Source organism: Xyrauchen texanus, chromosome 43 (genome assembly GCF_025860055.1).
Source record: "Xyrauchen texanus isolate HMW12.3.18 chromosome 43, RBS_HiC_50CHRs, whole genome shotgun sequence".
NCBI classification, from domain to species: Eukaryota; Metazoa; Chordata; class Actinopteri; order Cypriniformes; family Catostomidae; genus Xyrauchen; species Xyrauchen texanus.
The window spans coordinates 23361096-23383806 of record NC_068318.1 but is presented as its reverse complement, the minus strand read 5'-3'; the positions used below and the strand labels follow the sequence as shown (position 1 = coordinate 23383806).

Sequence of the window (22711 nt, the reverse complement as noted above, 5' to 3'; positions counted from 1 at the left end):
CTGTTCACTAACATTAATGTTCTCAGGTGTGTTATTGCTATCGAATGACACTTTTCTCTTTTCAAGTGACTATGATAATAGTTTTTCTTTATTCTGATTCACAGTCTTCGCAGTTTTCAAACAAATTATAGTGTCATTTAATGATTTGTGTAACAAATGGGGAGTAAACGATCGTAACCAAGGAGGGCGGAGCTTAGCAAACAGTCAATTAGTTAATTTCTGCAGCTGTAATTGGAATGTAATTAATTTTTTATGAATTGTGCATCCCAACATTGTAGGGGCATGTAGTCCACACAATGAAGGCAAAACCTAAACCCCCTCACCTCACCCACACACATACAGTATATTGACAAGAGAACACGTCATTCGTGGTGTGCTGATGCATGGGGAGCTGACTGTCCGAAACTGCAATGATCACCGCTGACACCATTCTAAGAGTCAAATCAGTGTGTGTGTGCGTGCGTGTGTGTGAGAGAGCGAGAGAGAGAGAACACGCACAGCATGCATATCAGACTGTACAGGCACAGCCTCTGGCACCTGTCCTTGTAAACAGAGAAGATTGACAAACTGGCTTTACTCTGATAGGAACACTTTGACAAACTGCACTTCTTGTTTAAATAATATCAAATGTTATAAAGAACAGGAACCACACAAAGATTTTCTATAAATGTTGCGTACGTTTTCAAGATCCATGTCAAATTTGCCTAGCTAAGAGTCATCGGAAAGCGATGCGAACAGCCTTAAGACCAAGGACTGGATTATGTAATCCACCAGCTGGCAGATCTGTTGTTTTGTGCGGCGAGATCATCTTAGGAAAACCTGCATAGTCACAATGCATCTCCGAGCAAAATTACAGAACATCTATAAACAAGGCCTCTTCCTCTCAAGGCTAATGAATAATATGTGAATTAGCAGAATAGAAATTAGTATGTTTACACTACAGTAAGTTTTGTTGTCTTACACACTTGCTCTGATGGAGGTTATTCTCTTTTTCTACAAAATATTAGTGTAAAAGAACTAAAAACATAAATTTTTTGTGTTAGAATATCAGTACAATATCGTGAGATAAAATGTTGCAATACTTTGAAATGTCGATTTTTCTCCCACCTCTACTTATATATATATATATCTTGTGTAACATAGATGGTAAAATGCATAATGGACAAAAGTGGTCGTGTCTAAATGGTAAGCCTCTTTTTGCTAAAATACTTGAGTCATGTGCAACATTTAGACACTGTGTTTATTATTTATTTTTATTCTTACAGAAACTCTACAACTAAACTTACCCCTAAACTTAAACCTAGCCCTAAATCTCTCCCTAACTTTAGTAGCTTAGTGGCAGCAAATGCGACCATTGGAAGTCTTGCGCATTAGGAGGGTTACCACCTAGATATCATCGACAAGAGGCTGAACAAAAGGTCCTGCCTTTCCATTTCCTCTTTCAAAACCTAGGCTTTCCTCTAAAGTAATCACATTCTAAAAGACCCTCTCTTAATGATGTGTGATGAGTCAGAAACTGAGCTCTGCGGTGGTCCAAAAATGGTTCACTGATGAGTCAGAGCTTAAGCAGAGAGAGAGAGAGAGAGAGGTACATTGAGGCACAGCAAGGCACTTGACAGTAACACAGTGGCTAATCATGGAGCTTTGGGGCGGCTCTGCTCGTCAGCACACCGCTTATTATTACTCAGCCCTCACATGGTACACTCAACCAGCGCTGACAACTGAAGGCCACTGCAGAGGCGGACCAACGCAGCACACTATCTCCAGTCGCCTAATAGCTCCCTGCAACTCAGAGGGGCCTCACTGTCACTGTTTGCTTATTCCTTGTCAGAATGTTTGAAATGTCATATGATATGCTACTGTGCCTCATCTCTTTCTTGGTGTCTTATATTAAATAATTGTTAAAGAAGACGCAGGTGTGGAATTCAAAATAGAACAAACCTGGAAGTCTCCATGATGCACGTCAAGAACTATGCAGGAAAAACTGGAGAAGCCATAAAGAAAATACTGGCCAAAGCAAAAGCAGAAAAACAACCTTACCCTGAAGGTTTTCAACAATAACGTCTCAGCAAATGAGCAATTAATGAAAAAGTGAGGAGCACTGGCTTTCTAAAAGCATGAATTTAAATGCTTGTCCAGACTGGTTAGGGCTGGTGTAGCTGGGGGAATTCTGGTAGACCAGCATGGTAAATCTGATGAAGGTGGTTGGCCAGTATGGCCTTGCTCGATAAGCTAGTTAAGGAGCCTGATAGGACACCACCACACCAGCATCTAATGTCAAATAAAACTAGATATTTACATTTTTGGAAGAAAATGCTTGCCTGTGCAAGTCACTGCCATGGTGCCATGGTGTTGTGTATGGTTGCTAGGGTATTGCAATGCAATTTTTAAGATGTTCTGAGTTGTTTTGGAGTGTGTCTATGCAGTTCCCCAGTGTTTTGGGGGGATTTTATGTGGATGATAACTGGCTCAAGGCTCGAGTGCCCTGCAATCTAAACTGTGGGATTTTTTTTGTCCACCAAATTAAGTCTGCAAGTTGATTTGATTGCAAGTCTGATTGCATGCAAATGTTAAAGCACATCTCTCCTCAACTACCTGCATTATTTAAGGTACAGTATAATTCAGGACCATAGCACAAACAGTTTAGGTCAAGTTACATGCTGAAGTTTAATACTTAAGAGTTAGCGGTTTGTTCAAATCCTTAACCCAAAGTATGAGCAGTAATATTATTGATGCTTTAGTCAGGACAATCAAGAAATATACATACATTTGTTGGTAATAATGGCAGCCAATATTCACTGTGAAATTGCACCGACTTATTGTACATGCATGAACAGTGATGAAAGTGTGAAAGTGAAACTTGATCTGACGCTGGGTTTAATGGTGACAAGCTGAGACCCCGAAGCACACACATACTGCAATAAAAGTGCTCAGACTGAAATGGATCTCCTGCTCAAATGAAATAAGTCTTGAAGTGACACAGAGGGCTGCTCTAGGATGAGGGGGTGGCAAGCAGGCAGCAGAATGTCTCTCGGCAGGGGGCGCGGGTGCTTGGCTTTGTGTACAAGTGGAGCGTTCGCCTGGAAAGTCAATAGCAAGGCCACTGTATTAAATATGTAGATGCAAGTGGCGTGAATAATGCAGATTTTTTTCAGTGGTGGCAGGAGCCACAGTCGTCCTACGCGAAACGACAGACACTAAGTTGTTCTACTAAAGTAGTTTTGACAGGATCATGGTGTCCACAAAATTCCTATCACATCCTGACCCAGATGTGAAGTGAAACTTTTCTTTTTTTTATTTATTCCAACACATTGGATAATGCAGAGTCTACCTGATTAAGGATCTTGGCATCTAATGCAAAGGGTGTAGGTTTTATCGCAAACACAATCAGAGACATTAATTCAAGTAAACAAACATATCAGCTAACGTCCTGGTTACTTCCATAACCTCCATTCCCTGATGGAAGGAACGAGACATTGTGTCGAAGAAGTGACACTAGGGGTCACTCTTGGGAGCCCGAGACACCTCTGATCTTTGATAAAAAGCCAATGGGAATTGGCTGGTGGTATTTGCATGCCACTCCCCCGAACATAAGGGTATAAAGGAGCTGGCGTGCAAACCGCTCCTTCAGGTTTAGTGCTGAGGAGCAGAGAGAGAATGTCCTGGCCATTTCAGCGGGTAATCCAGCATTGTGGCAGGAGGGACACAACGTCTCATTCCCTCCATCTGGGAACGGAGGTTACAGAAGTAACCAGGACGTTGTGTTGTTGAAGTGACACTAGGGGTCCCTCTACAAAATGCCACAACTAGCTGAACTGGCGGTGCGAGACGGGCAGACTACTGTGTGCCTCGTAGCCAGTGCACCGTAATCTCCCCCAATGTTGTTATGAGCATCGAACGGCCCTTCGGGGACAAGATGAGCTGCTGGGCAAAGTCCTCGACGGTGTCGCCGAACATGCCAACCTGGGAAATGAGAGCATCAAGGAACCGTGCCTTTTCGGCCTCTCTCATCTCAACCAGGTTGAGACAAAGGTGGCGCTCCTGGACCAACAAGGTGATCATCGCCCACCCGAGAGACCGTGGCGTGACCTTTGTTGCCTGGAGGGAGAGGTCGGTCGCTGAGCGCAGTTCCTGCATCAATCCCGGGGCGGAACTACCCTCGTGCAGTTCTTTTAGTGCCTTGGATTGGTGGATTTGCAGGAGAGCCATGGCATACAGGGCGGAGGGGGATATGAAAGATCAGGACCGTGCAGTAAAAGGTGCCTCCCACCTTGTCAGCTCCTTGTGCACTTCTGGGAAGAAAGGAATTGGGGCAGGGCATGGCTGTGAGCGGCGCCGCAGGCCCAGAAACCAATCATCGATCTGCAAGGGTTCAGAGGAGAGCAGAGGGTTCCACTCGAGCCCGATGCAGGCGGTAGCCCGGGAAAGCATGTCCATCATTTCCATGTCAGCCTGTGACTGTGCGACCGTACCCGAGGGGGGAAGCCCATCTGAGGCTTCCGCATCTGACTGGATGAGCCCGCTCTCTGATGCTTTGATCGAGAGCTCATCACCTTCATGGGCCCCGAACAAGAGGTCTTATCCAGAAGCCCGATCGGGGCAAAGGAGAGTGCTGGGGAATGGGAGGTCTGTGGGGAAATGCCAGACGGAGGTGGTCCCATTGAGGTCCCAAAATCGGCCCCTAGCCACGCTGGCCTCATACACAGAGGTAGAAGGAGCGAGGCGAGGAGCTGCTGGGGTGGCTTGTTTTCTATTACGAAGGCAAGCCGTGACCGCAACGCTGCCATGGTCATGTTCTCACAGTGGGAACATGAACCATTCATGAACGATGTCTCCGTGTGGGCAGCGCCTAGACACGAAAGACAGTGATCATGGCCGTCAGAAGGTGAGAGATAACGACCGCAACCAGGAATAACACACAAACGGAAAGGCATCTTTAAAAAGATGCGTCTTCAAAAAGACGTTTCCTTGTGTGCCGCTCTTTTAGAATAAAATCTTTTAGGATTTATACTCTTTTAGTTGTTCTGCCGAAGCACCCAGGGGCGATCTCTGCAGTGCACCAGTGCAGAGGGGGGAGAAGCTACTGTAATGCGTGTCAGAATACAGCAGAGTTGAATGGAAGCCGTGGGAATTCATCTCAATGAATATCAAACGGTAGGCTCTGAAGAGAAAATCTGAATGAACGGTTTGCACGCCAGCTCCTTTATACCTGTATGTTCGGGGGAGGGGCAATGCAAATACCACTCGCCAATTCCCATTGGCTTTTTATCAAAGATCACAGGTGTCTCAGTCTACCAAGTGTGACCCCTAGTGTATTCCAAAACCAGGAAATGTGAAAAAGGTCTATTAGAGATATGGATGTGTGTGGTTACTGTAAATACAACCATACTGTATCTTCAGCCTTTGGACACAAAGATCTGTAACTATGAAAAGTTAATGGGCAACTAAGAGGTCTTGAAACTCACTCAACTGAAGCTAAGCTAGTGTACTCAACATTGCTGTCAATCATGAACCAAAACTGCAATCGATGACTTCTACGGCAATGTTACAACTTGAATACAAGTGATAAGGGGTGTCATATGAGCCTCTGAAATTCTACAGAAACAACCCAGCATGGACAAATCCAATTCTGAACAACTGGGGAGCTATAGCCACACTTCATATACTTATGGACACTTGAAAAGGGAAGAAACTGGAATAATGTTCTTGTTTTCATTTAGAACATGCATTTCCATCCAAAGCAACACACTACACTAATTGCAGGGAGAAGAGTCCTTGAGCAGCACTTTAAGGTACAAAGATTATAGAACAAGATTGTAATTCCCAAAACCCTTCAGGTCTTTGGTCAACTCTACTCGAGACTGAACCCGCAACCTTTATGTTAGCTCCTTAACCATCAGGCTATTAAAACACCAATATGAGGTGTCTGTAAGCTGAAAAGCTCCAGATTCAGGGAAGCAGTGGAATGTAGGTCACTTTACTCCTCAGCCTCCACACAGCCCCAGTTCCATAGCCCAGGGACTATAGGTAGAGAGTAATGATCAAGGGAGAGGATACACATACACACACTATCACACTGTATTGGGTCATTTGCTCCAACTAGTCCACTTTCCTGTCCTTTACAAGGTCACTTTCAGAGGTTGTTTAATGAAACCAGAACACTTTCCACAGGGCGGTGATTCATATCCATTCTGAACAGAATGGGATGTTAGCAACTCTCCGTCATTTGGCTCAGCATTACAAAACAGTTGAGTTGCATTACACTGTAATACTTTCATGTAACCAAGTTAATTGAGATGTACTATCTCATTTTAAATGCTACAAATTTAAGCTTAAAGTTTTTCAGAGAGCATTTGAAGCCTGTGCTTTGCACATCTGTGACCGCACATCAACTGAATTTAAAGTTGCTTGACAACTGTAAACAGTTTACATTAATGCTGCTTTCACACCATTTATGAATTACTGAAATTATGAGCTGGCAACTAAGAAGTTCTACTCGGAGCGGTTCACATCATGGGACCTCAGAAGTTATCGGCTTTGTTGTTAACAACATAATATTTATCACAACATAAATTCATTAATGCACCTCTATATGTTGTTGCAAAATGTTTAAGAACAAAAAAAATAAAGATGGCATAATTAAATTGCATTTCAAACAGAAATATGTGTTCACTACCTTTAACTACTCGCTGCTGCCATACTGGCCTTTTTACATGACATCACAAGCTTTAATAGAAATTAAAAATTTTGGTTTAATTAAAAGTGTAATTAAGATTTATTAAAAGATGTGAATGCTTTTTATAAATCAGAATTACGTTTTTGAGAGATTATGAAATGACGTGAACACACAATTAGTCTAATTAACTATATTACTTGGTGGAAGAGTTGTTTGTTGTGATTATTATTAATAAATGTTATTATTTACTGAACAATGGTGTCATTTATCATACTGCTATTATCGCCGTTTTGCTTTTGCTTTTTACCTTTTGGCCTTCACTTGTTCATTTCAAATGGTCCTGTGGTGTGACAAATTAATTTTAAAAGTTTGATTAATGAGGTAATGAAAACTATGTGCATAGTAATAAATATTATTGAAAATGATTAAACTAAACTAAAAACCATTAGCAAATTGCTGTTTAAAATATATTTAGATGGAGTACTTCACAAACGTATTTCATATCAACTTTTTAAAAAAAGCCACTCGAGGTTGTGAATGTACATGCAGTGTTGTAAAAACACTTAGTATTATTTTATTATTTTAACCATAGTAAAATCACTGCAATGCACAGCCTTGAGTGGCTTATTACTTTATTGTACTGCACTTGCACTTGCAAATGACAAACACTAATCTGGACGCAGTGTGCTCGACTCCAACACTTCTGACCTCAATGTTATTGAAATGGGTAATCCAGACTGTGTAGAGCTCAGAGAGCCATTAAAGCCATTTATTGTGGACTTTGACTTGAACGGACAGAGTTAGGGTTGCAGGGAGACCCTGTGCAGGGGTAGAGTTTGAGCAGGCCATGCCGTGAGGCACTGCACTGCTCCGATGACGCTAGTGGAAGGCAAACCAATGTAATCCCAGCACAGCCTGATGATTAAGGGATTACCATAGCAAGCAGTTTTCCATCCCAGGAGAGCCCTGCAAAAAGGGCTGGTCAGCACAATATAGAGGAAGAAAGATCGAAAGAGAGGAAGAGAGAAACAAAGCTATGGGCAAAGAACAGTGAATTTCACGAGACATGTTAAGAACAAGACCAGGTTTTGAATTGTGACATTATTCTGATGACAATTATTCATATAATTCTAATTACTGTAATACAAAAATAATTTTCATTATTGCAGTGATTAAATAATTAGTTATTATTTAAATTGTGAATATTTATTATTTATATTTATATAACATGGTAGGATTTGTTCAATTGTATAAATATATTTTACAACTCATTGTTTTACGGTATTTTTTTTTTACTGCAGTTTAGGTAAAACAGTAATGAAACTTACCAATGTGAATAATGGTAATTACAAAAATGTTAAAGTAAAATATCCAAATGTATATGGTAATGCAAAATTGTGTTTAACTGTCATTAAAATGTGTCACACTAATCTTAATAGTGCTAAAAAAGGCACTTTTTTTTTTTTTTTAAATGGAAAATAAACCATTTTTGTTTCTTTAGTTTTTCGGATAAATATGATCTGGATGTGTTTTCGTGCGATTTTTCACCCAGGAAGAGATTTACACTGGATGTATACATTAATCTATTCAATATACACCTGCATACCTTAAAAATGTACGTCATCAATGGTCGACATGTGAGTTCTTCATCAAATTCAGTACATACAGTTCTTTGAAAATACAGGAATTAAAACAGATCTAGTACAGTATATAACAAACCCGGAGTGCAAAGAATAACAGGAAAGAATGTCATAACAATGCAATGATTCTTCTAAATGCCATGCCTGATTAAGGGTTTCACAGCTTAGCTATTTGTAACACACTACACTTCTTAAAGGGTGAACTTTGCCTTTTAAAAGTGTGCAAACTGTACAGCACACCTGGGCGCACCAGCTCAAAACAGAATGAAAAGGAGCCTCCGTCTAACCCACTCAGCTTAATTGCTCTGTGACTGCAGCGAAGCCTGGAATCAATCATATTTCCATTCAATTAGCCAGCAAGCAGTTCGAGAGGAGGTGATGGACCTCTTTTAAACAAATGAAAAACAGGCAGGAAGATCCAACCTTGAAGGACCTTTGAGAGAGGTTCTGCTGGCAACTCTGCGCTCAGGAGAACGTTGCACAACACTTTGAGTGGTCGTGTTTTTGTGGTCAGAGGCTTATGTAACCTGGCGCAGGTGCTTTTTATTTTTTCTGTGTGTGATAGACGGAAAGCTTGTTGATGTGAGGACAAAACAAATGTCATGTAATACATAACACTAACCAAAATCCACGACATGGCATAGAACAAAGATGGCATGCACTTACAAAGTCCAAATCTGTCTGTCTCCCAAAAAGCTTTTAGTTTCCAGTTCTTCCTCAAGGTACAACAATGTATTAGGAGCACTTGGCTGCGTTTGAATAAAACATGAACTAAAAATGTACCCTATTTAATTTCTTATTACAAATTAATGGTGTTATTGTGTATTAAATGTTTATATATATATATATATATATAAAATATCTTAGCTCAGTATGTCCTTAAATTGCATGTGAATGGCGATTTCTATTTTAAAGCTTCAACATTCACAGACAGTTAGCATCAATGTCATCGATTCCAGCGGTTAAATTAATGGTTTCTAAAGCAATACAATCACTTTTGGTGTACTTTTTAGCTATAATCAAATGCTTCCAGTAAGCTTCACGAGAGGGTGGAGTTCAAGCAGTCTCTCTACTCGTTTGAGACATCCAGGATAAGCACACAAACACACCATTGTGAGTAAAGAAACAGTAAATACAGATCAAAACCAAAACCAAAACCAACCAAGCTACTGTACAGCGTTCCTCCTTCTCACTTGCAAACAGCGTTGCTCTTTCGGCTTTGATGCATGTGCATCAGTTCTCGTGTTTTTCAAATGCATTTGCGATTACGTCACACATGCATACCGCTGCAGAACGGAAGCATGATTTACAGTTAAAAAAGTACATAATATTTATCTTTTTCGTACAAAAAGCGATCGTGTCACTTTAGAAGACATTAATGTAACAGCTGGAGGCACATGGATGACGTTTATGCTGACTGTCTCTGATTTTTGGAGCTTAAAAAGATAACTTGCCATCCACTTGCATTTTAAGGCCTTAGTGAGATATTTTTGCATTTTGTTCTGGTGTTCTGGTAAAGAAAGAAAAGTCATACACACTTGGGATATCAAGACGGTGAGGAAATAATGAGAGAATTTTCATTTTTGGGTGGACTATCCATTTAATGTTAAAGTCATAAAGGCTACGGCAATAATCGCAAATAACAACAGATTCGAAATAAGAAGAGATTCCACTGGGATACATGGAGATACTCATTAGAATAAACTTGACTCCACATCATAGTCAAAAAGCCTCCCCAAAAATGTTTCATTGAACATCCAGTTTTATTCATAAATATGCCACATTAGGGAAGTAAATGGACCATGAGTGCCATTGTGTGTGTGTGTATTTTAATGTGTTTTACTATTAGGTATATTAAAGAATATTGTTAGAAATTGCACATTTATCCATTGTCACCTTTAAGAAGTGGCTCCCCCGCCATAACAAAAAATATTGAGGTGGTATATAGTACAGTTATGATATCAGATAATAAAAACATGGTACATTGATGTATTCTTTTGTACTGAAAATCAAGTTATTTATGTGGTACTTCAAAGCACTTAAAAATACCATGGAAGTATCATGATAAATGTCCAAAAATCCATGGTAGTACTATGTGTCTAAAAAAATAATTATAGTCCTATAGTACTTTTTTGTAAGTATGATCTTGGATCAGTAAAAAAGACTTTCTGATCCTTTCCTGACCTCCCAGGAGGCACATTAAGGGAAAAACGAAATGGAGAGAAGACCTTAAGCTGAGTCCTAATTAATATCTGGCCCAGAAAACATCATTCACTGGAGTGCAAATAACGGCTGAGGATGCCAGTGGTGGTCTATAAGTAATGACTTGTGAATCCTTAAGGACCATCTCCCTCTCTCTCTCTCTCTCTCTCTCTGGCTACCTCCATCTGCCTTGTTTGTCCCAGTGCATTTCAGATGCCAGTTCATTCTGCCATCAGCCAAGATGAAAACAAGCAGAGGGTAGCCTCACTCCCTTCTCTTTAGTGTCAGGTCTGATCACAGATGAGATGAACACAGGGTCCTAGAGGTGATGGTACTGCACCTCGGGGAGGTAATTTATTGATAAAATATTCCACACGTTGCAGCTGTGAGCTATTACTTGGAAAATGAAATTCTATTAGGAGGCAATCGGTGAGCCGCAGGGGTTTATAAGGCTGCAGGGATGTGACAGTATTCTAAGTGTATCATGACATGCATAGGCCAAGTATAAGGCCAGAAAAATACTTCACGCAAGTACGCACTCCAATTGCACTACGATGTTATAGTGACTTAGGGATAGTTCGCCCAAAAATGATCAATCGCTCATCATTTACTCACCTTTATGCCATCTCTAAGATAAGCTATTTTGATGGAGATAAGGTGTTTTTGTCCAAACAATTTAAGTCAATTTGGTCCTAAACTTTCAAGCTTCAAGGCCTTAAAGGCACCATAAAAGTAATCCATATGATTCATGTGGGTTAATCCATGTCTTCTGAAGAGATATGATTGGCTTTCCTATAACATGCGTTCTTAAATTACATAAGCAGTACAAAATATCAGTACTTAAGAAGCCAATAAAGTAACTAATAAACTAAAGCCGGGTACACAATGTACAGGTCTGACGGTTCTTTACAATTGTGAGATTGTTTCCTAGTGAGATCTTCGGTAAAAGCAATGACACACTGTGTAATATTATGTTAGACTATTCGATGCACACTGGAGCCAATACTTTGGTCAAAATTGACAACATTGTCTGGGGGTTTTTTACATCATCTGGCGGTTGTAGGAGCAGCCACACAGCATAACTGCAATGCAAAATTTCGGACACTGAAACTTAGTTGTAGGCTAAAGCCCCATTCACACAACAAAGTGTGACAACAAAGCAATACGATCCCATTAATTTTCAATGTGAGCAGAGCGACTTCCAGTGACATGAGCTGCAGTGACTATTAGCGACGTAGATTGCTGTGGCGAGTTGAGAATGCAAAAGAGGAACGACATTTCTATTAAGAAGAACTGGATTTGCCAGAGTTCTTCAGGTTAGTGGCATTGAATCTTTAAAAAATACTCATAGTTTTGTCTGAGGAAATTATTACCAAGTTAACTAGATATCTTTGCATTGCAATATGAATTATATTCTGACACACTTCGTAATGCAACGACACGAGACATTTAGCTTCAGTGTCTAGAAGCTTTTTCATTTTACACCTTTCGTAGTGTGTTTTGGGCCCAAGTGTCCTGATAATATGGGTTTTCATCCTGATAATATGGGATCTAAGGGCTAAAACTATTTGCAAATTAAACAGAAATATAATTTAAGGGGGCTGAGGGTGTGCTGGCTACAGTGATCGTATGAAGAGCAGCTGCAGTCAGTTTGCTTGAAGGGGAACAGTGCTCTAATGCCATGCCAAGGGGGCCTGTGGCCACACTGACCCAGTCGAAAAATAGCATCCTTTCATCTAGACAGCACCTGGCAACAAAAACATCATCAGTTCTTATGGGAACAGATAGGTGATGTATCTATTTGTTTTGCTTAATTGGAGGATCAATGTGGTCATGATCAGACCATCAGAGGATGGTAATTTATCAAACACGGATGAGGAGGAATCAATGAAAGGGCAGCAATTGAAATCAAATTTGACCTTTTTACCTTCTTAATACATGTTCCTTGTTTTATTGTGCACAATTCATAAATGCATGATGCATAATGACTCTGAAATGACTTTCCTTTTTGGCTGATGTCACCAAAGACTGAGGTCAGGGAAAAATAAAGTTATCCCATAGCCAAATACCTTTTTAGGCATTGTTTCAGGCTACTGTTGTATGTAATGCAGACTTTCCAAAATCTTGCCAATGGTTAACACAGAAATGTAATGCCGGACGGTTAATATCAATGTAATAAAGTTTACAGTACCAATAAGAAATACGGATCTAATTAGAAAAATAAGCTTTTCCACTTGGAAACTACCCCTAAACCTAATCCTAATCTTCCCTTACAAAAATTAACTACAGATTTACTTCAGTAACCATAGTATAACCATAGACACCGCTCGGCCATGCCCTGCTCGCCACACATGTTTACTATATTAACACCATATTACTGTAGTTACACTATGGTTAATTTAATTAAAACTATGACTTCAGCCAAAACACATGGTTTCTACAATATTACTATTGTAACACTATGTATTATTTGACCTGGATCAAACCTTTCTCTAACCTCCCCGACCTTGGGGAGTTGAGACAGGAAACAGGATAAAAAAGCTGGGGCGATAGGGGGATTGGAACCCGGGTCATCCGTATAAGAAAAACACATCCACAGCGTCATTACACATGAGTGCACAAAATCTGTGTGGCATGTGCTATTTGCACCATGTGCAAATAATCACTCAGTATTTTTTCTCTCTCAAAAGATCAAAGTAAATATGAATCCTCGTGGTATGACTCCTTTAAGGGATAGTCCAAAATTCTAAATTCTATCATCAATTTACTCTTTATTTGTGGAACACTAAAGAACATGTTGTGGCAGAATGTTAGGGACTGACAGCATCAGTTACCATTCACTTTCATTGCATAATTTTTTCATACAATGAAAGCAAGTAGTGACTGAGACTGACATTCTGCTTAACCTCTCCTTTTTATTACACTGAAGAATGGTCATATGGTTTTGGAACGGCATGCCAGACCTCGCATTCTCTAGAAATCCAATCCTAAATCACCAAAAAGTAACCCTTAACGCAAAGAGAAACTCCTGCCATCACAGATGTGTAAAAGTGGGATATGATACAACATGCAAATCCTTCTCCCTGCAACAGATATTTCCTCCATCACTGATTCTATCATGATACAGCTGTGCGGTGTACTGTGCCAGGGTTTTTTTTTCATTACCACAGGTGCTCCCTAGGGCTTTGTGTGTGTGTGTGTGTGTCGATGTGTTGCATGTCTTTTGTGCGTGGGCATTCATGTATGTGCATTTTTTGTGTACTTTTGTACCTCTGTGTGTGTGTGGTTTACAGCTGTGTGTGACGAGGGTTTAATGAGCTTTCGGAGAGCGTTCATCTATCCATTACTGTCTATCAGGACTCCCTGTGGGCTCGGAGGGCCTGCTCACCACAGGAGGAGGAAACAACATCCCTCCCAACCTCCATTTTTAGCCTCACATTCACCACACATCCCCATATACCAGTGATCAACAACTGCACCAGACTGCGCTAGATAACATCACTGCCAGCTCCTAATGCCAACCAAAATAGAACGGGTATTCCTGTTTGAATTAAATTGTAATTTAGAGGTTTAGTTAACATTTTTTAAAAAAGAAAATAAGCAAAGCACTTGGTTAATATTATTTAATATATGTATTCCTCCATCTGCAATATTTTTTCTTTTCCAAATGTCATCTCAGTTAAGGATGAAAAATATGATGGATGTTATACATCTGTACTGTGTTTTATGTTCACACTAAAGCTCTGATCAAGTATTTATACATGCTTCAGTTAAATTCAGGCATCAAAACATAATGTACTGCAGAAAATATGGATAATTTTGATCACTTTTAAAACCTTCCAAAGAAAAACATTATAATGAATGAAAAAAACACCCTTACTTTATCTGCTTAAGGATGATGCATGTTATAAATATTTTGTTACGCATTAACTACAATTAAATAAAAATGTTTTTTTAAAGGAAGGAAATCAATCCATTTAGACAGGAAATATGTATATATAGAGTTAAATTTCAGCACTTTTAAAATCTGAGATTAAAAATTTGAATCTACTGAGAGCCATATACACAGGTATATTGGATATATTTTGCAACCCTTCTGCTATTTATAAATATGTTACAAGAATGGTGCTTAACTGGTGCTTAACAGAAGTTTGCAAGTACGTTCTGATAGTGTTGCCGACAGTTAAATGTCCATCCATCCATCCATCCATCGCCAACCGCTTATCCTGTGTACAGGGTCGCGGGGGGCTGGAGCCTATCCCAGCTAACATTGGGCGAAAGGCGGGGGACACCCTGGACAGGTCGCCAGTCCATCGCAGGGCACAGTTAAATGTAAAAAATAAAAATACAATAAAAAACATTCTAAATGCAAATACTATGTGACCCCACAAAAGTGAGTAACATAAAGATTATTTCCATTTATTGCTTGTCAATTATTGCTTAAAATAGCATACAAATTAAATCACTTTTACAGTCAATACAACGATGGAAAATATCGCAAATGTCTTTTGTTCCTGATGTCAAAGTATTTGTGTTATGTGTGTTTAATCAAACTCAATGGTATTTTGCTGCAAATTCTTTGCCACTTGATAGAAGCTAACCAAAATGATGAAGATGCCAATATGGGCAAGTTGCATGACATTGAAAACTATTAACAAAATGACACAAGGTAATAGAAACCAAGACCATTACTGTAATAAATAAGGGATACAGGGTTTGATATTGTGTAACCACTTGATGTCCAACATAAAATCTGGGTTCTACAGATAACCGTTGAGAACCATTGTTAGGACACTCAAAAAGGCCTTTGAAGAAGAGACGACAACCCACAAGCTACTGTGGGTCAACTGTTGCTTTCTAAACTTAAGATAAAACATCTATGCTAAAACCATATTGAATTTAGTGCCTCACCAGATCCTTGGCCAGTACAGTGTTTCACTGCAAATAATGCTGTGCTGAAAATGTCATATGTGTAGAGGTCTGTCTGAGTCACCACTTCTCTATTGACTGGTCCTAATAAAAAGATATTCTGTATTCTTCTCCAGTAAGATAAATCATGCCACCGCTGGGTTGCCACCATCTTTGGAGCTTTGGATTTGTAACGAAGCTTATTCACAATGCCATCACTATTCACCCTCCCCCTACCAATTTTTCCTTCGTTTTTATCTCTGTCTTTCATGCATACACACACAGCCACCCTGTTGTTGCACTCTAGAGGGAGCAGAACAAAGGGGATCTCCACTTTTCTCCCAGAACTATTATTAGATCTTCAACCCAGAGACAAAATAATCACATGTTCAGCTGAATCACCACGCAGGCAGCGGAAGCTTCAGTCCTGAAGCATGCGAGGCAAGCAAGCCATCATTTGGAGTGAGGCTGAATGGATAGGTGACTATGGCTCGCTCAATTGATGACACTGAAAGAAATGTACTGAAGGAGATGCATTACTTTAATTAGGGATCCATTGCGGCTAAAATTTGTTTTAGACTAAAATTATTTTCCAAACTGACTAAACACTAATACAGGGTTGATGCAGAATTTTTAAAATCAAATTTAAGGAAATTTAAGGTTATTTAAGACCATTTTCAAGACCTGAACAAATAAAATTACTACCGTATCCCCATACCAAAACAAACCCACACAATTTCAAAATAAATCATGTATCACAGACTCTTACGTAAATAGGCAGGTGCACATTTTCAACATGAAAGTTTAAGACATGTTTTCCACATATATCACATTAAAATTGGTTTATGCGTAGTACCATTATATAAATTAATACAAATTAGAGGTCGACCAATATAGGATTTTGCTGATACAATAATGAGTTGAAAGGCAATTAATCTGCCAATAGATTTTAAAATTAGAAGCCAATTGAAATGTTCTGTCTTTCTTCCTGTGATGGGGAGGGCCAGGCAGAGGGGGGATTCCCTGCATCCAGTTGTTACTCAAACAGATAAGGGAAATAAAATGTGCACTCCTACAATAATCTACAACATATTACAATATAAACAATTAAAAGTAAACATTGTCATATTTCATCAACATTTTATCATCATCATCGACAGTTGATCAGTTGATAGTTTGCCATACATTTCCGATATGGCCTAATGAAAATACAGTGCCACATTTTCACTCTGGAAGACGAAGTGCATGCTTTTATTTTATTGAATTGTATTCTTTTGAAGTTTGATAATCACATTAGGTCATATCACGATTCCCATCTTTCCCCCACCAAATTTAAGACCTCTTTAAATGATAATTAAGACTTTAGTTGTATCATTTAAGATATTTAAGACTTTTTATGACCTAAAATTTTAGAGAAACTGAATTTTCAGTGTGATGTATAAATAATGTACGCAGTCTGCGTAGAGCACCAACTCCCTAGAAGATCGAAATAGGACCATTTATAACACTCTCCTCCAGATCAGAGATTAGTCGAGGTCAATAACTTAGGGTAAACATTCACTTAGTATCTTTGCACACATTGGTGCATTGAGCACTGCATAATAAAACAGAATGTGTAATGAGCTTGGTGATTCACCAGACAATATTTGTGTGTTTGTTTGTGTATGAGCAAAAAGGTTTCATGACAGCAGGCTGTGGCAACTTGCTGATGACATTTGAATGAAATTCAAACACAGGAAACAATAACCTCTTTGTGGGGGGTAAACACAGTATTGATTAAAATGAAGTCTGCAGACTTGTAGATGTTGTGTAAAATACATTGTATCCTTATAAAAATAGTAAGTCAAATACTAAAATTGATACTGAAAAACTGAGCAAATACATACAAGAATGTAATAAAATATTCAAGACTGGGGGGCACCAAAGGTAAAATTAAAAAGGTATAGTTCAACCAAAAATGTTTAATTATGTCATAATTTACTCACCCTCATGTTGTTTCAAACATGTATGACTTTCTTTTTTCCATGTAACACAAAAGGAGGCCGAATGTTAGCCTCAGTCACCATTGGCTTTCACTGCACACTCAAAAATATTTTAGATTTACGCAGGGCCACCGCTTGTGAAATTGATGCCCTATGGGGGGGATCCTTGAATAATGTATAATGTGTGAGTAAGGGCAGCCGGTGAACTTTCTGACTTTTGTTTTTGAGTGTATGAATAAATATGCAAAAAAGTGAATGGTGACTGGCGCTAACATTCTATTAAAATATACTTTTGCATTCCAACATGAGGGTGGGAAAATTATGACATTTTTATTCTTTGGGTGAACCAGTCCTTTAAGAATCTGTACAAAATATGTCCACCAATAGATTGTCCAGTAATCTGAATACTGGGTGGACACGTCCCACTTAAAGGAATAGTTAGGGTTAGTTCATCTTCTTTAGTGTTGGCCAGAAGAAAGAAAGTCAAACACATCTGGGATGAATGAGGGTGAGTATATGATGAGAGAATTTTCATTTTTGGGTGAACTATACCTTTAATGTCTATGGCAGTTATTCCCCTGAATATCTGTTCTGCTCTACTTAAAAGACAAAATGAAGATGAACTTTATGCTATCTTTGCAAAAATATATTAATTAAACCCAACCAGACCCATAAATCAATGAAGCAGTTTAAACAACCTCAGAGTCAGGTGCAAGTTTGCAACTATCTTGCCATTTGCCCACACATTTATCACGAGATCCATTAATTGTGAATGACTTTTTCATCCCTATAAAGATTTTGCTTGGTTTGAATGAGCTATTTATAGAAACCCAATGACGTATTTTATCAAACGTAACCCCTTCCCACAGATCTCGCCCAGAACTCTAAACACCGCGATATTACATTGCTCTATACACACTGTACTAGAATAAGGGAGGATGTTCATGTCTGAACATACAATATATGAAGCTCTAGACAGGTGTGTGCGCATATGGCGACGGCGCACACAGCTACCGACATCTTAAAAGATAAAAAGGTAACCGGTGTCTTGCCAGAACATGCATGAAATCAAAAGCAATCACGCTCAGTTATACCGTGATAATCGACTGTTCACCGCGTGATACTGGCAAAATGTATGCTGACTTAAATCGCAAATTATGGCGCAAAATGTAAAGCATGAAATGTCATGTCAGCTCAGCAGGAATCATAGAGGTTACATCTGATCAAAGAGCAGATAACTGCGTCAAAATTATTATGACGTAGAAGCGCTACGCAAAATATGGGGAACAAGGGTCCTCGTACAACCATTTCAGAGAAGGAGAGCGGAGGTGAGAGACGGCACTTCGGAGTAAGGGGCTGTTCAAACTAAAAGCGTTTATGAGCTGAAAAAGCTAGACGCAGAGCAACGAATTAAACAACACATCTTTATTAAACTTTTTTTTTTTTTTTTTAAAAAGAAGACGTCAAGCACGCGTTTACATTGAGAAACAACTGGAAAACATCACGGTCGGACGCAAATACGTTTTGTGTGTGAACTGTCCCTAATGGGGTGGTCACTGAGAACGGAGGGTGTAGTCAAAGCAGCAATTACAAATTTCTCACTGACTTTATACGTTTAATGCAATAATAAAAATAAAAAAATCAGAATTACTTAAAAAAACATTTTTTACCTCAAGCCCCACCTTATTGTTTCCTAATAATGACAATAAAAATAACCATTTGAGCATGGTTTGTAAAAAGCTAATATTTTAGTCTTAAAAAGGGCCAACAGTCAAATTTAACCCAATACTGTACATGATCGGATCCAGATTAGTGTGAGTGGAGAAGCTTTATTATACTCTGACAACATTACAACACCACATAGTGCTTCGGTTAACAGTGATGGAAACATTCATGAGCTTCTCACCAACAATAAATAAACGAGTCAGTGTATTCTTAATTAAAATTACTTGCATGCTGTTATCCAAGTTATAAACGGGAATTAGTTTTTTACTGACAAGAAAATATCTTCCTTATGTCCTTCGCCCAATTTAATCATACTTTTTTATTATTACGCTTTATATCACGTCCTAAAATATCACACACTATTACACACAAGAAGTTAAACAAATCGGTACTTAACTATTTACAAAGGTGCTGGAGACACAGGTCGAGGCATTCCCCTTCCACCTCGTCCTCCGAGATGAGGTCTGTCAAGGGGCGCATAGGTAGAGGTACGTCCTCCTGGAGAGGTGGCTTCATCTCCCGCAAGAACAGCTCCAAGAACCTCTTGAAGGTTTTTTCCTCGTTGGCAGAGCCGGCCATCGCTTCTCATTCCTGGAGAGACCAGAGACAGCTGGAACCGGGCAAGAAGTCTGCACTACTTTGAATCATAAGCGAGAGCGGGGGTGCGTCAACGAGGAGGGACTCGCGCACAACTGAGAGGCGTGACGTAATGAAGGGGCGGGGTGAATGCTTATCCTATAAATGAGGATGAACGCGAATTAACCTTTTCATTAATATATATATATATATATATATATATATATATATATATATATATATATATAGTCTACATATACACTTCTATCCACAGAACTGCTGCTCACTGGATGTTTTTTTATTTTTATTATTTTGGCAACATTCTGAGTAAATTCTAGAGATTGTTGTGTGTAAAAAAAATCCCAGGAGATCAACAGTTACAGAAATACTCAAACCAGCCCATCTGGCACCAACAACCATGTCACGCTCGAAATCACTGAGATCAAATGTTTCCCCCCATTCTGATGGTTGATGTGAACATTAACTGAAGCTCCTGAATATCTGCATGATTTTATGCACTGCACTGATGCCACAAGATTGACTAATTAGATAATCACATGGATGATTGTTAGTGTCTGGTTTAAGTATTTCTGTAACTGTTGATCTCCTGGGATCATGCACAATAGTCTCTAGAATTTACTAGAATGGTGCCAAAAAAGTGAGTGGCAGTTCTGTGGATGGAAACACCTTGTTGATGAGAGAGGACAAAAGAGAATGGCTAGACACGTTCGAACTGACAAAGTCTACAATAACTCAGATAACAGCTCTGTACAATTGTGGTGAGAAGAATATCATCTCAGTATGCTATTCTGGGTTGGCGCTGTTTTGGCGGCACGAGTGGGACCTACACAGGCAGGTGGTTTTAATGTTGTGGCTCATCAGTGTATATACTGTGTGTGTGTGTGTGTGTGTGTGTGTGTGTGTGTATGTATATACATATATATATATTTTACACTTATACTATACTATATGCTTTGTTGAATTTTCCAAGGTACTATAAGCTTCATTTAGAAGTCTATGTTTTTGTTACTCTTTTTAAATTTCACATGAAATTTAATTTGTAATAATTGGTATTCATTGGTGTATTACATTCTGTATGTTTTTAATGCTGTGCTCTGGTTCTCTATACGTAATAAAGGGGGTGGACGTAGGGAGAAGAAAATAAAAATATGTAAATACTTTGTGTGTGTATATATATATATATATATATATATATATATATATATATATATATATATATATATATAAACTGTATATAAAATATTTTAATCTGACATCATACACAAGGCTATATTTTTAAGCCCTCAAAATCTGATGGAAGGCAAGGCATTAGTCTATTATTAAAATCTAATTAGGCTATACTAGTGATCTATTGAGGGACTCGTATGAAACCATTATATTTGGCTATTAACACGTTATATTGAGCTTTTAATTTTCAAACGACTTTCAAACAGCTCTGAGAGAATGTTATCAGTGGAAAAACTCAGTAAGTGATGTGCTGGTAGCGAATGGTGTGCGTGTATATAGGACATCAGAGCTTAAGCTAAAAATAACAACTGTTGTAGATTTCACATCATCGCTGGGAATTAACTGTTCCGCTCCCAGGCATTGTTAGTTCAACTGGGGATTGCCATAATATCCACTGCATATCAAGCCTTAGAAAAAAAAACTGGGGTAACCATATTCAAAATATCACAGTAACCGATACTGACGGAAAATGAAAACATTTCAGATAGCTTCTTGCACCGTTTAAAGGACATCCCATACTTAGTGTATTTATAATGGTTAAGTATAATAATGTAGTAACTGGTATTTTGACAGAATATGGTTGTACTTTTGTAAAGAACAACAGGCCTTGTCTTTATACAGTAGTGAAATTGGTATAAATTATATGTAGCTTATTGGTTCATGTCACCTTGACAATAGAATTCTGTCATATTTACTCACCCTCAGGTTGTTCCAAACCAATATGAGTTTCTTTCTAATGTAGAACATAATATAGGAGATGCTAGGCTGAATGTTTGGGACAGACAGCCTCAGTCAAAATTGACTTGCACAGCATCCATTTTATACGTCATTCTGCCTAACAACTCCTTTTGTGGGCCACGCAATAAAGTCATAATATATGGGTTTTGAACAACATGAGGGTAAGTGATGACAGAATTGTTATTTTTGCGTGAACTCTCCCTTTAAGTCAGTTTTTGGAAACATTTTACAATAAGGTTCCATTTGTTAACATTAGTAAATGCATTAGGTGTCATGAACAAACAATTAACAATTCATTTATATGTTACATCATTTATTAATCTTTGTTAATGTTAATTTCAACATATACTAATAATTATTTTTAATCAAATGTTGTATTAGTTAACATTAGTTAATGCAATATGAACTAACATGAACTTACTATGAACAATTGTATTTTATTAATTAACATTAACAAAGAAAGTAACAAATATATTGTTAATTGTTTGTTCATGATACATAATGCATTAACTAATGTTAACAAATGGAAACTTATCATAAAGTGTTACCCAGTTCTTACTGTGTTTCTAAACTACTATTGCCAGCCAAGGAATTATGAGGTGAAGTGCTCATATTTTGTCTTTGTGCTGATGTAATGCTGGCTTTCTAGTGTGTAGTTCAATTAAAGTGATGAACCGCTCTCTTTTTTAACACACACTACAATGTGAGTGAACCAAAACCTGGATGATAAACTGATATTGAACAGGCACAATCTGTGGCTGAATTATTAATGTTACTGAGATGTAATGTGGGCAGTAAGCTCTTTATCTCCACACTGTCACAGGCAGCAAGTCAATCTGATGCGACCTTTACAAAACAGTGCCTTCTTACTGGGTTTATAAGGCCCAAATTACTCAATACATTGTGACAAATCTTGTTATTTACAAATTATGGCACAAAGTTTTGCCCATGCAATTTAAATGGCATGATTAACAACAAGAGATTGTCAGTTACTTTGACTAATCGCAAGCACTTGA

General features: G+C 38.6%; 1 protein-coding gene across 1 annotated transcript in view; it reads right to left on the bottom strand.

The window, feature by feature from the left end:
* The window catches only part of LOC127636006 (protein phosphatase 1E-like), a 58848-nt gene extending 39072 nt beyond the window's left edge, over positions 1-19776 (bottom strand). Inside the window, exon 1 of the mRNA XM_052116352.1 lies at positions 19531-19776. Within this exon, the coding sequence (XP_051972312.1) occupies positions 19531-19712 (182 nt within the window). The 5' untranslated portion in view covers positions 19713-19776. The remainder of the gene's footprint in view (positions 1-19530) is intronic.
* Between the last annotated feature and the right edge of the window lie 2935 nt (positions 19777-22711).